The sequence below is a fragment of the Chiloscyllium plagiosum genome, unplaced genomic scaffold (assembly GCF_037043375.1).
Source record: "Chiloscyllium plagiosum isolate Xiang-an unplaced genomic scaffold, Cpla_swu_hap1 HiC_scaffold_3, whole genome shotgun sequence".
In the NCBI taxonomy this organism is placed as follows: Eukaryota; Metazoa; Chordata; class Chondrichthyes; order Orectolobiformes; family Hemiscylliidae; genus Chiloscyllium; species Chiloscyllium plagiosum.
Window position 1 is genome coordinate 60,244,716 of NW_028270141.1, and position 16,305 is coordinate 60,261,020.

At 41.3% G+C, this 16,305-nt stretch overlaps 1 protein-coding gene and 1 long non-coding RNA gene across 3 annotated transcripts in view; one reads left to right on the forward strand and one right to left on the reverse strand.

The window, feature by feature from the left end:
- Positions 1-4,750: 4,750 nt before the first annotated feature.
- LOC148150591 (uncharacterized) lies at positions 4,751-13,331 on the reverse strand. Its single transcript, XR_015753221.1, has 2 exons — positions 13,193-13,331; positions 4,751-12,723 (listed from the first exon to the last, which is right to left on the reverse strand). It is a non-coding gene; the product is annotated as an uncharacterized LOC148150591 (long non-coding RNA).
- msraa (methionine sulfoxide reductase Aa) overlaps positions 13,269-16,305 on the forward strand; it is a 524,419-nt gene continuing 521,382 nt past the window's right edge. For both annotated transcript variants that reach the window (XM_043682286.2, XM_043682325.2), the window contains exon 1: positions 13,269-13,405. In XM_043682286.2, the coding sequence (XP_043538221.2) occupies positions 13,333-13,405 (73 nt within the window). In that variant the 5' untranslated portion in view covers positions 13,269-13,332. The remainder of the gene's footprint in view (positions 13,406-16,305) is intronic.

Consider the following 16,305-nt stretch of genomic DNA (forward strand, 5'->3'; position numbering starts at 1 on the left):
CACTGAATGTTTTTTAACGAGGGCACCAATTCCCTCTTTTGAAGATTGCTCGCAGCTCTGCATAGGTTTGCTCATCATACTGTCCATATGGTGGGTCTTCTGTTGGATTATTATCAGTCATGGCAGGATGAATCCCTTAAGGAAGCATTAATTGCAGGAAGACTATTTATGGGCCTTCCTGCCATTTACTTGGTTGAGGTTCAGGCAAGGTGGCAGGATCTCCATTCCCCACCCTCTCATTCCATTAAATACCCCCCTGCCCACCAGCAAGGTTGCCACTTGGGTTGGGTATTGGCAGCAGGCGATTTTGGCACAGTTTCTTTGCAATTCCGCAATTGGCTCTGATTTCCTCATTCTGTTTTATGTTCTACTCAATGGGTTTAGCTTTACTAGCCTTTTGAAAAAAAAAAGTGGAGGTGGTAAGACTGGAAAAATTACAGAGCGGAAACATTAGGTGGCACACCCTGTGTCCTCCATGGCATGCCATTTTGCCAGCAAAGAGAGAAATGGCAGAGGAGGTGCCCTGAGGTCACTTGAGTCACTTATAACAGCCAATAAAGGACTACTTTCCCTTTATGTTGGTATTAGAGGACAATAAGAAAATGAAGGAATGAATGAACACCACCAAATTTCACTCCAGTGGCCTGAGGGGTGAGGAATGGGTCACATGCTCCTCTTTAGTTTCTGCGTTTCTCACAAATGTGCTCCAGATAACAATGTCTACCACAGTGGTAACAGGTCCATTTGTTCACTGCAAATGTCTCTCAAATGAGTTCCAACCATGGCTGTGCAGAGCTATTTTGCCCTCGTTGACAGTATTCTTCATTGATATGTTTCATGCTGTGTCTGTTTCACAGTACTGCTCAGTGCCAGTCTTCAGCCCAATCACTGGGCATTTGAAAAATGTATTCATAGGATGTGGGTGTCACCAGCTGGGCCCAGCATTTATTGCTCATCCCTAATTGCCCAGTGAGCAGTTAAGAGTCAATCCTATTTGTGGGATTTGAGTCGCATGTAAGCCAGGCTGGGTAATCTTGGGTAATTCCTTTCCTTAAGTGAACCAAATGTGATTTTATGACTATTGACATTTGTTACATTATCACTACTACACTAGATTTTTATTCCAGTTTTAACTAGAAATAGATCACTGTTCCTTCACTGTTGCTGGATCAAAATCATGGAATTCCCTCCCTCAGGGACTTATGGGTCAACCTACAGCATGTGGATTGCAGCAGTCCAAGAAGGCAGCTCACCAGCTCTCTCCGGCAACTAGGGATGGGCAATAAATGCTGACTAGCCAGTAACGCCCACAATCTACAAGTGAAATAAAAATTCAAATTTCACCATCTGGTACAGTAGGATTTGAACCCATGTCGCCAGAACAACGTACTAGTGTTCTGGATTACTATTCCACTGACAATACCATTAATCATCATCTCTCCTCATGGAAGTGAGCCAACAATCTCAATGTGATCCTAGCAGCAGCAACAACATAATTGATTGCTGTAGTCAAGATCCTGTCACATTCTGCCAACTCAGGATTTTCCTAGTATCTGAATGATGTGACAATAGCATCAGAGTTGGGAGAAAACGCTAAGCGATGTCTAGCAACATCTAGTAAAAAAATGTCCAATATTCCCCTTCAGGTTTTAGTGCCTGGATGGGAAGCTTGTTAGAAACTGGTGAAAGCCCTGTTTGCAAGCATTATCATTTCATTATTACCATCTCACTCATTTATTTCCAAGTACCAGTAAGAAACAAGATGGTTCCATACCTAAATGGAAAATTAGAGCAGTTCCCTGGTGGCAGCAAATCACAGGTATCTTTTCCAGGCTCCAATATTTGCCTGCATTCTAAATACCTTAGGGCATGGACCATGGACAATGACCACCTCCAATCATCGAAGTCAGTATCAGCAAAGGCTCATCTCATCATTATATCACATCTCAGAATAACAGTTCAGAACCTCACTGTTATACTTAGAGATCACTGACATCATACAGCTGTTTTGCACTACAACAGGCACCCACCATTTCATACACTGGTATTGGATGCATCACTGGGCTTTTCACATACTTTCTTAGCACTCATTCAGCATTGCTTCGTGAAAGGGGAATCATGCTTGCCAGATTTATCAGGATTCTTTGAGAAGGTAACACGCAGGATATAAAAAGGGGAAGCAGCAATGTAATATATTTTGATTTCAAGAAGATGTTTGATTAAATACAAGATGCTAGGCTACTTATTTATATACGAGCTGAAAATGTGTTGCTGGAAAAGCGCAGCAGGTCAGGCAGCATCCAAGGAACAGGAGAATCGACGTTTCGGGCATAAGCCCTTCTTCCTGAAGAAGGGCTTATGCCTGAAACGTCGATTCTCCAGTTCCTTGGATGCTGCCTGACCTGCTGCGCTTTTCCAGCAACACATTTTCAGCTCTGATCTCCAGCATCTGCAGTCCTCACTTCCTATTTATTTAGATAAGCACTTATGAAGTTAAAGCTTGTATATTAGCATGGATAAAGGATTGGCTAACTAATAGAAGATAGGCATTTAGGATAAAGAGGGTACTTTCAGGAAAGCAACTTGAAACTAGTGGAATGTCACATGGATTGGTGCTAGGGCGACAATAAGGAAAATGAAAGTTTGCTGATGACACTAAAATAGGTAGGAAGACAAGCGATGAGAATGACACAGAGTCTGCAAAGGGATATAGATAGGTTAAGTGATTGGGCAAAAAATCACTTAACCTACCTATATCCCTCTGCAGACTTATGGTCTTATGAGCTTTGGCCTTTTAGTCGTCTCTAGTTTGCATATTCAAGTACACTTTTCGAATGCTTTCAGGCAACTCATAAGTTTAGTTAAAAATCACACAACACCAGGTTATAGTCCAACAGGTTTAATTGGAAGCACTAGCTCCTTCATCAGGTGGTTGTGGAGGACACAATTGTAAGACATGGAATTATAGCAAAAGTTTACAGTGTGATGTAACTGAAATTATACATCAAAAAATATCTTGATTGTTTGTTGAGTCTTTCAAATCCCACCTCAGGCAACTATCTGTGTGGAGTTTGCACATTCTCCCTGTGTCTGCGTGGGTTTCCTCCGGGTGCTCCGGTTTCCTCCCACAGTCTAAAGATGTGCAGGTTAGGTGAATTGGCTATGCTAAATTGCCCGTAGAGTTAGGTGAAGGGGTAAATGTAGAGGAATGGATTTGGGTGGGTTGCTCTTTGGAGGGTCGGTGTGGACTTGTTGGGCCAAAGGGCCTGTTTCCACACTGTAAGTAATCTAATCTAATCTAATCTGTTAGAATGACCATGTTAGTTTCACTTCTTTCATATGTAAATCACAAAACTTTTTTTTTAAAAAGTTACATTCTCAGGTTAACTATGACAATTGGAGTCAGCCAGACAATATGTTGAAGGCGTTAGCCCCCTGTGTTCTCTGTCTATGCCATAACATTTAGACTGATTCTAATCTAAAAAGTGAGTTAACAGAGTCTTACATGGATTCATGCAGTTTTTGAGCAAAGTACAATGCAACTCTTCAAGTACAAATTCACCCCACAAACGTATATGTATATGTGTGCATGTGGGTTTGTGTGTGTGTATGTGTGTGTCTGTCTGGGGTGGGGGGTTGTACCCCCTGGAAGTACTCATAAGAACGTGGTACGATGCTCAACTCATCGGCCGCCAGTTCTGACGTGCAACAGCAAGGAACCGTAACGACCTCCTCGGGAGACAGATACGTGCTGCAACCAACAGGGAATCCTTCGTTGTTCAGTACTTCCCAGGAGCTGAAAAACTACGCCATGTTCTTCGTGACCTGCAACACGTTATCAATGAGGATGAGCACCTCGCAAGACCTTCCCCACACCTCCACTGCTCGCCTTTAAACAACCGCCAAACCTCAAACAGATCATTGTTCATAGCAAGCTGCCCGGTTTTCAGGACAACTCCATACAACCCTGTCACGGTAGGCGCTGCAAGACGTGTCAGAGTGTGGACATGGATACCACCATTACACGTGGGGACACCTCCCACCATGTACGTGGCAGGTACTCGTGTGACTCAGTCAACATTGTCTCTTATACGTTACAGGCAAGGATGCCCGGAGGCATGGTACATTGGGGAAACTGAGCAAAGGCTACGGCATCGGATGAATGGGCACGGCACAACAATCAACAGACATGAGTGTTCCCTTCCAATTGGGGAACACTTCAGTGGTCCAGGACATTTAACCTTGGACCGTCGGGTGACCATCCTCCAAGGCGGACTTCGGGCCAGGCAGCAGTGAAAAGTGGCTGAGCAGAGGCTGATAGCTAAGTTCGGTACCCATAGGGAGGGCCTCAACCGGGACCTTGGGTTCATGTCACACTACAGGTGACCACCGTTGGACTACACATACACGCACACGGAGGCATTCCTATACACACACACTCCCACATACATCCTCTCACAGACATAGACACTCTACACTCACACATATACACTCTCTCTCACACTCACAGCCAGACAGACACACACACACACAAAAACCCACATCAACACATGTACATATACGTTTGTGGGGTGAATTTGTACTTGAAGAGTTACATTGTACTTTGCTCAAAAACTGCATGAATCCATGTAAGATCTGTTAACTCACCTTTTAGATTAGAATCAGTCTAAACATTATGGCACAGACAGGGAACACGGGGCTGTGAGAAACAAAGCTCACTCACATCAATAATTTCAGTCCGAGACAAAAATCTGAATCAGTAGTGTCATTTATTCTACACTTGCAAGTGGGTGTGATGTCACAAGGCAGGGACAAAACACACACCGAATTCGACAAACGCTCGATATTTATATAATTTGGCTTCTTTTGTTTTACATTGCTCTTCCCCTATCTACATCCTCCAGTTCCCTAAGACTGGCCCCATTATTCCTGTTTATCTGGTCTTGTCTGTGACAAAATGCTTACTCTGACCTCACAAGGCCGTTTGACCTCATCCCATCCTTTGCTTACCATTATCTACTCCCTCCATCTGCGCTGCCCCTCACAGCATCTTATCACTAAGCCCTTTTAATTGGGGTTTGTTCCTGTGTCTCTGTACAAGTGGGAAACCTACTGTTTATACAGGCCTCTCTTCACAGCATTTTATCTAGTGCCTGTATTTCTACCATTGTTTTGCAATCACGTTTCATGCTGGCAAACCATTTTAACTGATTATATATTTCCTCCACAGTTTCCATTCTTGTTGACTCAGCTCTTAGCTGAAACAATTACACACTGATGTGAGTTCATTTACTCTCTATCAAAACTTATAATTGCAGAAATAACATTAATTTATCTATATCCCACAATTTCCCCTTTTTCTTTTTAATTACCATTTGTTAGCTTCTGCATTTTTGTTTACATCGTTCCCGAAATTCGCAAGCATCATTCCAGAGATTTCATCCATCTTGGTTACACTCATCTCCTCATTATTTAGTTGATAAAGTTCCTCTGTCTGATTCCCTCTTAGGGGCATCTGTTTCATCAAGGCTGTTTCAATCAGTCTTTGGGTGAGCCCTCGTATACAGGGTATGATACAACAGCCAATGGCCACCAATACCCCGACTACTACTATCAGGGAAGTAAGGATAGAAACCACCACCCCCTTCCATTTTCCAAACCAGGATTCAAGCCATCCCGTGAGAGATGTGTCTACTCTTGAATTCTCAGCCAGTTCCTCTGCTAAGGTAGTCAATCCCCTTAAGGCCCGAGTAATTGAACCATCAGGTGCAGTGTTATTAGGAATAAAGGTACAACAGCTTCCTCCTAACATCACACACACACACATCCTTTTTCTGCTAAAATCATATCAAGGGCTATTCTGTTTTCCCATGCCATTCTATTTGTTGCATCAAGCTGTTCTGATATTCCTTTAACCGCATCTCTTGTATAATTTATAAATCGCTGTTGATTATAGAAAATGTAATTTATCCAATCTACATTTTTATTAATTGTTACGCACCAAAAGAGAGCTGACTCAAAGCCTGCTGCAATCTGGTTACGAGCCTTGAATTCATCAGGCACTCCCCTAGGGACTCCTACCGAGTCGCGATAAATCCTGTCATCAAAAGAAGTATCTAACAGTAATCTCTTACCCCTTCCCTTTTTCCCTACTATCTTTTCCTTCTCAAATGCCAGGGTAAATGGAATTGCCAATTGTACAATTGCAAATATCCCTCTCCAATCCGGAGGTAGGGTGGGTCTCAATATTTTGCCTCCACAGTACCACCACAGATCCGCTCGGGGAACCTTTAATGCTGAGTAGTTCCCTCCCTTCTCCGTTTTGGTAACATTCCTAATCTCTGTACATAATTTCAGCTCCCCCAAATCTCTCGACCGATTTGTACCTCGCCTGCGCACACACGACGTGTGATTTCCAACTGCAACGGAAAATGTGGGGGGGGGGGACTTTTGCATCTTTCTTCTCCAAGGGAGGGAACATCAGAGATAGGGAGGTACAATTCCTATCATTCCATGCAGTCTCATCCTGGTACAGGGCTATCATACATTTCATGCCCTTCCTGTCTCGCTTCCACCCGAGCGGAAAGGGAACCACCTGGGCCACTGGTCTACTGGAGGCACATGCGTAGCAATTGCTTTTGTTCAGACTTTTTACAGTATACTTTACCCATTCAACCCAGGCATTTGCATCCCCGTACCCAGTTTCTATTTCGATGGTCTGTTTCACATCCTTTACCTCTATAATTTTTACTACTTTAGGATCAGTGGGAGGGATGAAAGGTTGTATCTTATTACCCAGTAATTCTACCCGTTTTCCCTGTCCTACACTAATTCGAAAACAACAGCCCACGAAATCCTTCCTATTTGCTTTCATTTCAATCCCAAATGTTTCACTTAATTGTATCTCATAAGTGTCCCCCCCCCCCACAGAATTGCTTCATGCCATGTGGTTTTCCTTATTGTTAGGTATATTGGGTTACACTTTTTAATCGGGACAATCGCGAGCTGGTTGGAAGGGGGTCCGGTATACTGCGACGAGACCAATTTACCAAGTACCATCCCAAGGCCATCCCCATAGGACTTAAGATATATCTCTGAACTGCGGTACTGTCTTTGATTAGCTACATCCCCACAATTTACTAAGCTGCATGCATCAATGTCTATTACTTGTGGATTATCAGACTCAGGAACCGTTAATAATACATATGAAAATGATATTTGACAAAATCCCAATACTAAGAGGGTTAGCATCATAACTCTAAGCATTCCCAGTATTCTAAACATCATGCTGAAGCACAAAAAGACTTAATATACAATCTTACAGAAATAATCCCGCGCTCGCGTCGCCACTGTATAATCAGTTACTCAAAGTCTCTTTAGTCTGAGTTTCAGCGGGTCTTGCGTTGATTCGGCCATCCAGACTTCTTCCTCAACTGGAGGGTCCACTGGCCCTTTGATCCGAGTGTAATGAGTCCAGCCTTTCTCCACTGTCCTTATTGCCGTTTCAGTAGTCAAAAGAGCCTGATACGGCCCTTCCCAGTTCGGCTGTAATTTAGTCTCTGTCCATGATTTTACTAAGACCCAATCTCCCGGCTGGATGGGATGAACGGTGAATTCAAGGGGCGGAGTCTGTGCCAACAGACCCTGTTTTCTGAGGAAAGATAAAGAGGAGGACAAGCCCAGTATATACTTCTTTAAAAACAAATCTTTAGTTTCGGAAATTGGCAATTCTCCATTCGTTCCCAGATAAGGTAATCCAAATAAGATTTCATAGGGGGATAGTCCCAAATCTTTCCTCCACCAAGGGACAAGCCTAAAAGGCATCCTTTAAATCTATCACACTAAACCATCTGTAATCATGAGGGATCTTCCTTGATAACGTATAGGGGTTTGGCCTGATGCCTGATCTGTACTATTCGATTTAATGTTCTCAAATCCTGCACTAATCGATAAGTTCCATCAGATTTCCACACTGGTAGAATTGGGGTATTATAAGGAGACATACATGGCTCCAACAGTCCTTCTCTAATCAGTCCCTCAATTACTGGCTGCAGTCCTCGTTTACCTTCTATGGAAATAGGATATTGTCGTTCACAGACAACGTCCCCTTTCCGTTTTAAATTTATTAAAAGGGGAGGGATCTGTAGTTTTCCACGATTCCCTTCTCTAGCCCATACAATAGGGTCTATCTCTCTCTCCACATCCTCTGTCAACATTGCCAGTTGTATAACTAATTCTTTTTCCTGAATTCCAATCTCCAGTCCTAAGAGGATAATTAAGTCTCTCCCTAGTAAGTTACTTCCTATATCAGGGATATACAGCAGTTCCCCTGTGACTCTATCCTTAGGACCTTCTATCATCATAGGTTCAAATACTGGAACAGTAAATCCTTCCCCTTTTACCCCCGAAACAGTAATTGACCGTGTCGACATTTCTACCTTCTTTGGTTTAAAATTCAGCGATGACGGTGCTGCCCCCGTATCTACGAGGAAGACTACCTCTTCCCTACAGGGTCCCACCTTCAAGTTTATCAAGGGTTCCTGGTGGGCCCCTGAGGGCAGGAACCCCTGACACCCCTATTCTTCATCAAAATTCATAAGCGGAATTGCCCTTTCTTCCCTTTGGAGATCAGGACACTCCCGCTTAAAATGCCCTATCTTTCTGCAATAATATCATCCTGCCTGTGGAGACTTCCATCTCTGCCCCTGTCGCCCAAACCCTCTATCAAATGCTCCCCCTTGTCCTCTCCCTCTTCCCTTTCCTCTCTGTCCTACATGCTGCCACCCGCCACTCCGGTTGCTCACTATTGGTTCCATTCTTTTCTTAACTACCTCATCAACCGTAGCTACCATCATTTAAACCTTCTGTTTTTTGTCTCTCATCCTCCCTCTTTACAAACACTTTCTGTGCCTCTCTCAACAATTCAGCTAATGGTTTTTCACTCCATCCTTCTATCTTCTGTATCTTTCTCTGTATGTCTGGCCATGCTTTTGTCACAAAATGTACTTTCAAAAGACCCTATGCCACTGGGTCCTCAGGGTTCATTCCAGAATATTTCCGCATTGAGTCCCTTAATCTTTGCAAGAAAGCTGAGGGAGTCTCATCTTTCTCCTGTCTAACTTCAAAGGCTTTAGTCAAATTCTGTGACTTCGGAACTGCCTCTCTTATTCCTTTTAGAATCAGGTCTTTCAATTCCCTCATTTCTTCTTTTGGTTTTCCCACTGGGGGTCTTTGAGGGGAAACTTCACCTCTCCCTGTCCAGCATCCCCATCTCCAATCGGGTGTTCCCTGTCCCATATTTTAATGGCTGCTCCTTGTATAAGTCCCCTTTTTTTTCCCCAGTAAATAGTATATTCAAAATAGACATTAACTCAGCCTAGGTATACAGACTGGGTCCCAGAAATTGATCAATTTGTTCAGACAACCCCACCGGATCCTCAACCAGGACCTTCATTTCCCTTTTAAATGTTATGACCTCCCCACTGGTGAGGAGTGGACACTCACAAACCCAATCTCTTTGTCCTCTATGGGTACCTCCCGAAGGGGATAAGTCATTACGTTCTTTCCCCTTTTTCTTTCTTAAAGAAATATTGCAATATTTCTAGCTCCCCATAACTTCAAACACCAATTCATCAATTCATGCTTGACTAAATTTAAAGCCTGTTCCAAACTTGTAAATATATTTTTATATTTATGTTCATTTCTTCAGTATTTAATATTTAAAATGTAAAATGCATACAGTTCCCAATTTTGAAATTCACTGTAATTACCCAGTTTTAGTCCTTTAATTTAAATCCAAAATTAGTTTTCTTAAGTAGTCCTGACCAATCATTGCTCAATTACAATACCATAGGTCGTGAAATAATCAGAGCTGCCTTAAAAGAATTTGTCTATTCAAGGTTTTTAAAAAAAACTTCTAATGCATGAACAATGGCTGAATCCAAGGTCACAGATATTAACCATAGAATTTTGTTTTTACTACAATCTAATGTTGAGCTGAAACTTCAACTGTCCTCCATAAATCGCTTTTATGTAAAGATAAAAGAGATTAGTTAGAAACTGATAGTAAGGCAGTCATGACCTGTAAAAAGAACAGGAGTTATCATTCTTTTTTTCTTCATAATCTCGATAGAATCCCTAACCTTAAAATAAATCATGTTAAGTTTCCATAATAAAAATCAGATTCAAAACAGTCCTGGAACTCAAGCTCCAGGGAATAAAACACAAACATTCAATCACCAACAAACAAATGTTCACTCAAACCAAATCACAAAGGGTTAAACTTTCTACCAGCTGTACAGCTCTTTTCATTCTCTCTCCCTCACACATTGACATATAAATTTAGATATTTACAATACCAATCTTCGTCCGTCATGTACTTTGGCCAGAAGACAGTGGGACGAAGAATGGATTCCTTAGTCCATACAAAGCAACAATATTTAATCATCTTTCTCCCTTGTACAAGTATTATTTCGCCAATTCCACAACATCCTGCCCAAAGGACATTCCGGAGGAATGTTGTAAGGGACCCCGCCTCCATTCCCATTGCCTTTTTCTTCTTTTGTTTTCCCGGAGGCATTTTCCTTACCCACAGCACAATCCATATTGAGTTCCTTCGTTAGTCCCTTATTAACTACTAAAACTAAATCCCAGCCACCAAGACAATACTTAAAAGTCAATTTTCTTACCTTGGCCTGTGCACAGAGTTGCCTGGCACCTTTTTGCCGTATTGTCTATCAACCTCCTCTCACTGTCTGATTCAGATGTCTCTCTTGTGGGATCCGTACCAGATGCCCAAGGGAGCGGACCAAACCAGGACACGAGACTGCTCCTCAATGGGGAACGGGACGCGTCTTCCCAGTGTCCAAAGGCCAGCCACTGCCTCCGGCGATGGAAGAAAATCCCGGACGAGCCCCCAATTGTGAGAAACAAAGCTCACTCAAATCAATAATTTCAGTCCGAATCAGTAGTGTCATTTATTCTACACTTGCAAGTGGGTGTGATGTCACAAGGCAGGGACAAAACACACACCGAATTCGACAAACGCTCGATATTTATATAATTTGGCTTCTTTTGTTTTACATTGCTCTTCCCCTATCTACATCCTCCAGTTCCCTAAGACTGGCCCCATTATTCCTGTTTATCCGGTCTTGTCTGTGACAAAATACTTACTCTGACCTCACAAGGCCGTTTGGCCTCATCCCATCCTTTGCTTACCATTATCTACTCCCTCCATCTGCGCTGCCCCTCACAGCATCTTATCACTAAGCCCTTTTAATTGGGGTTTGTTCCTGTGTCTCTGTACAAGTGGGAAACCTACTGTTTATACAGGCCTCTCTTCACAGCATTTTATCTAGTGCCTGTATTTCTACCATTGTTTTGCAATCACGTTTCATGCTGGCATACCATTTTAACTGATTATATATTTCCTCCACATAGTTTCCATTCTTGTTGACTCAGCTCTTAGCTGAAACAATTACACACTGATGTGAGTTCATTTACTCTCTATCAAAACTTATAATTGCAGAAATAACATTAATTTATCTAAGTCCCACAGGGCTAACACCAATTGTTACAGTTAACCTGAGAATGTAACATTTTAAAAAATGTTTTGTGATTTACATATGAAAGAAGTGAAACTATCGTGGTCATTCTAACAGATGAAAGACTCAACAAACAATCAAGGTATTTTTCAATGTATAATTTCAGTTACATCACACTGTAAACTTTTTCTATAATTCCATGTCTTACAATTGTGTCTTTCACAACCACCTGATGAAGGAGCAGCGCTCCGAAAGCTAGTACTTCCAATTAAACCTGTTGGATTATAACCTGGTGTTGTGTGATTTTTAATTTTGTACACCCCAGTCCAACACAGGCATCTCCAAATCACAAGTTTAGGTTAGGCTATTCTTAGAAACCTGACACAGAGGACAGAAGTGTAGTCTCTGAGCTTTGATTTCTAAATTTTACTTTAATCAATTTAAGTATTCCTATTATGTCATGAAACGGAATCCTGTGGACTCATGTCAGGCAACCTTGACAATACCAAAGGAACTCTTTTATCCCAATTATTTAGACATTCTTGACAATAAATTGTAAGAAGAATGTTTAAAATTTGATGTCATTTTTCCATGGGATTGTGGTTGACAAAACATCTGAAAACAAACCTTCCAACTCAGTGAGCAAACCGACATCCAGAACCTCAATCTGAGCTACAAACCTTCTCAAAACTTGCTAATAGATATTAGTAGATGCAGTAGTTCCATCAGATATCCTTTGGAACGGCAAGTAAACAAGCTAAACTGTATTTTTTAATATAAGAATTTCACTGCAATCTTTTGGTGTTACAGACACTCGCATAAGCATTGTAACTTTTAGGGTTTTCTTGGTTTTTATGTTAATGTTTTAAAGTAAAACATATAAAATGATGGAAAAAAATTCTCATTAGTTGAATAGGTAGGTTGTAAGAACTACGGTGACAAGTTGGAATAGAGTGGCAATAATGGAAACTGTATGGGTTGGTAATGTTGAAGAGGAGCTGAAAATGTGTTGCTGGAAAAGCGCAGCAGGTCAGGCAGCATCCAAGGAACAGGAGAATCGACGTTTCGGGCATAAGCCCTTCAGCTCTGATCTCCAGCATCTGCAGTCCTCACTTTCTCTTCAATGTTGAAGAGGAGTCATGTAGTCTGGGAGCATGATCATTTTGCAGAGAACAGCAATCTGGGAAAATTCAGCAAAATTACAGGATAATACAAGAAAACACGATCAACGTCTAGTAATAGCTGGAACAGGTTTAATACATGGATTGATGGGACCTCTGTCCAAACACACCATCCAAATATGGGACCTTTTATGATCTTGTACCATTAAGCAGGTTCACTTAAATGTGATATGCGTGATAATACCTTTTATGATCTGTAGCACATTCGTGAAACATTTCTACAGAGCTTGGCAAGCTTCCATTCTATTTTGAGTGAGCTGGGTTTGAGTGTGGAATGGGAGGAGTGGCAACTAACCGGAAAAATGTCGAAATTAGGAGTTAGGATTGACAAACAGAATGGAGGGGAGCTGCACTATATGATCTAACATTTAAAAAGTTTCACATGGTATATTTTCCTAAAACTGATTTTGTTAATACAGAATATATTTTTTGGAAAAAAAAGGAATACATAAAATGCATCCTATTCACCTGCAGGACAGAAAGGGCAAAGCATGTCATGTAAAGATCACCCAGCTTCATTCTGAACACGGCTGTTCGAACTGTCTCACGTGATTTTCTTGCTGGCGAGCATTTGGCGGCATTTCCTGCACGGCAGAACGGGGCTTATAATGACTTCGCGAGTTCAAATGTTATCGAAAGAGCAAGTCTGTGACAGGAAAGACGATGCAATTAAAGTTTCAGGTACTCGATTAAACTTAATTGAATTACGAATAATTTTCTTTTTTTAAAAAAAAACGAGAGCGACTAGGCTTGTCTTTTGATCGGTCCTACGTGGAGAAAGGCTGAACTGCGAGAATATATTCAGAGTACCATCGTCATAATTGGAGGCGAGACGTGCCGAACCTTCAGCCTCACTTCATGCAACAGCCGAGTTGCGGATTTTAGAATATCACCCGGAACTTGCGCTCGTTCTATCTGCGGGACGTTCCAGTCCAACCTCCTTGTGCGCAATTGCGCAACGTACACAGTGTCGCAGAATTGGAGAGATTGCTGCTGTCGGGGTGGGGATGGAAGTGTAGCATCCCTCCCGCAACATTCATTACTGTGCTATCCTAATGTCAGTTTCACTGAGGCGTTGAAGAGCACAACGAATACTGTCCGACTTCTAAAGGCATTTTTTCCTCTTAAATACCCTTATTTGATTTGGGAAAATCCAGTCTTTCAATATATATCGGACATGTAGAATGATGTTAAAAATCACACAACACCAAGTTATAGTCCAACAGGTTTAACTGGAAGCACACTACTTTCGGAGCGCCGCTCCTTCATCACTATCACCTGATGAAGGAGCGAAGCTGCGAAAGCTAGTGTGCTTCCAGTTAAACCTGTTGGACTATAACCAGGTGTTGTGATTTTTAACTTTGTACACCCCAGTGCAACACCGGCATCTCCAAATCATGTAAAATGATAGTAGTATAATTAAGAAGGCAAGCTGTAGGATGCTGTTTTTGTACAAAAACCTCTTTGCAGTTTGTTCTTCTCCAAAACTTGTCCAAATGACCCATTATTCATTACCATGAATGAAGTCCTTATTCTTGCAGTAATGCAGATACATGAGTTTTTTTACAAGTTAACACAACAACTATTCTCAAGATTTATGCAAATCCACTCAAACCAGATTTTGTTTTTGTTGTTCTCTGATTTAACTGCTCAAACTGTCCAAAACATATTTTCCCATCTTGTTTGCACATCATATGGAAAGCCACATATGGTTAGGCCTAAGACACCCTGAGGAACTTTTACAGATATTTACTGGGGTGAGATGACTCACCCTCAGTCAGCAAGCTACTGCCTAACAGGTGTGACTTGATCTCACTGATGATAGCATCCATCACTTCACTGATGATTAAGAATGGATTGATGGGATGGTTTTTTGTGAGCAGGACATACTTGGGCAATTTTACACATTGTTGACATAGTACTGGAACAGCTTGGCTGGGGGATTGACAAGTTCTGGAGCACAAGTCATCATTACTATTGCTGGAATGTTGTCAGGGCTCATAGCCTTTCAGAATCCAAGGATGGGGTAACTGAAACTCTTTAAAATTTTCAGTTAATCAGGGTGGGTCAGCATGAATTCATGACAGGTAGGTCATGCTGAACAATTAATTTTTTGAAGTGTGACTAAGGTAGTGGACAGGGCATTGTCTATGAATGTTGTTTATGTAAAATTGCAGAAGGCATTTGATATAGTCCCATGTAAGAGACTGTTTTAAGGCCATGAAATATTGGGCAAATTACTGACCTGTCTGGGAAATTGGTTAAGTGTCAAGTGCCAGAAAGTAGATGTAATGAGTTGCCACTCAAATTGATAGGATGTGATCAAAGGTGTCCCACAGGATCTGTGTTTGGGCCTCAGTTATACATGCTATTGATGAATGACTTCAATAATGGCATATAAAGTCATAAAGCCAAATTTACTGATAACACAAAGTTAGATGGTATAATAGATGACAGCTAAAATGATAAAGAGTATTGATTGACTAAGTGAATTAGCAAAACTGTGGCAGATTGAGTTCAATATGAGTAAGTGTAGATGATCCATTTTGGATCAAAAAGACTAGATCTAGCTACTTTGCAGATAGTATGAAGTTAAATACAGCAGATGTCCAAAGAGACTTTGAGGTTTAGGTGCAAAGATCATTAAAAATGCTATGAACAGCTGTAGAAAATAATCAAGAAAACTAATGGAATGCTGGCCTTTTTATGTGGAGGACTGGAGTACAAAGATGCAGATGTTATACTGCAATTATACAGAACCCTAGTTAGACCCTAGCTGGAGTGCTGTGAGCAGATTTAGATAAACACACTTTAGAAAGAATATATTATCCTTGGAAGAACCATGTAGGTTTACAAGAATGATACCTAGACGTCAGAGGTTAAGTTATGAAGACACTTTATACAAATTAGGCCTTTTCTAGAAATTAGTAAGTTAAGGTACAATATCAATAGCTTCAAAAGTGGGTGACAAAAACGGAGGGAGGTATAACTGTATTGCTTAAAAAATCAATTACAGTTTTGAGAGGAATGATATACAAAACTGGTTAACAAATGAGGATTTATGGATTGAGTTTAGGAATAAAACAAAAGGGGCAGTCACACTATGTGGAGCATACTACAAACCCCAAATACCGAGAAGGAGGTAGAAGAATATATATGTAGACAAATGTCTGTTGGAATAAGAGGACAATAAAAGCAGATGACTTTAACTATCCCAATATCGACTGGGTTTCAAACATTCTCAGGTGATTTAAGACTGAAAAATTCATGCACTGTATCCATGAATTTTTTTTTAAACAATCTGTGACAACCCAATGTGAGGAAATACAAATCTGGATTTAGTTTTGGGAAATGAAGATGGGCAAGTGGGTGAAGAGACCGTGGGCAACCATATTTGGGATAGTGACTACAATTTGGTTAGATTTGCTAATATTATGGAAAAGGACAGCGATAAATTAGGTGTAAAAGTTTTTTTTTGCTTGTGGAAAGGCAAACTTTGCAAAACTGAGAAATGATTTGGCTGAGGTGAACCTGGATAGGACAGCGAAGGGATAGTCTGTAGGAAGCCGTAAAAAGTGTGA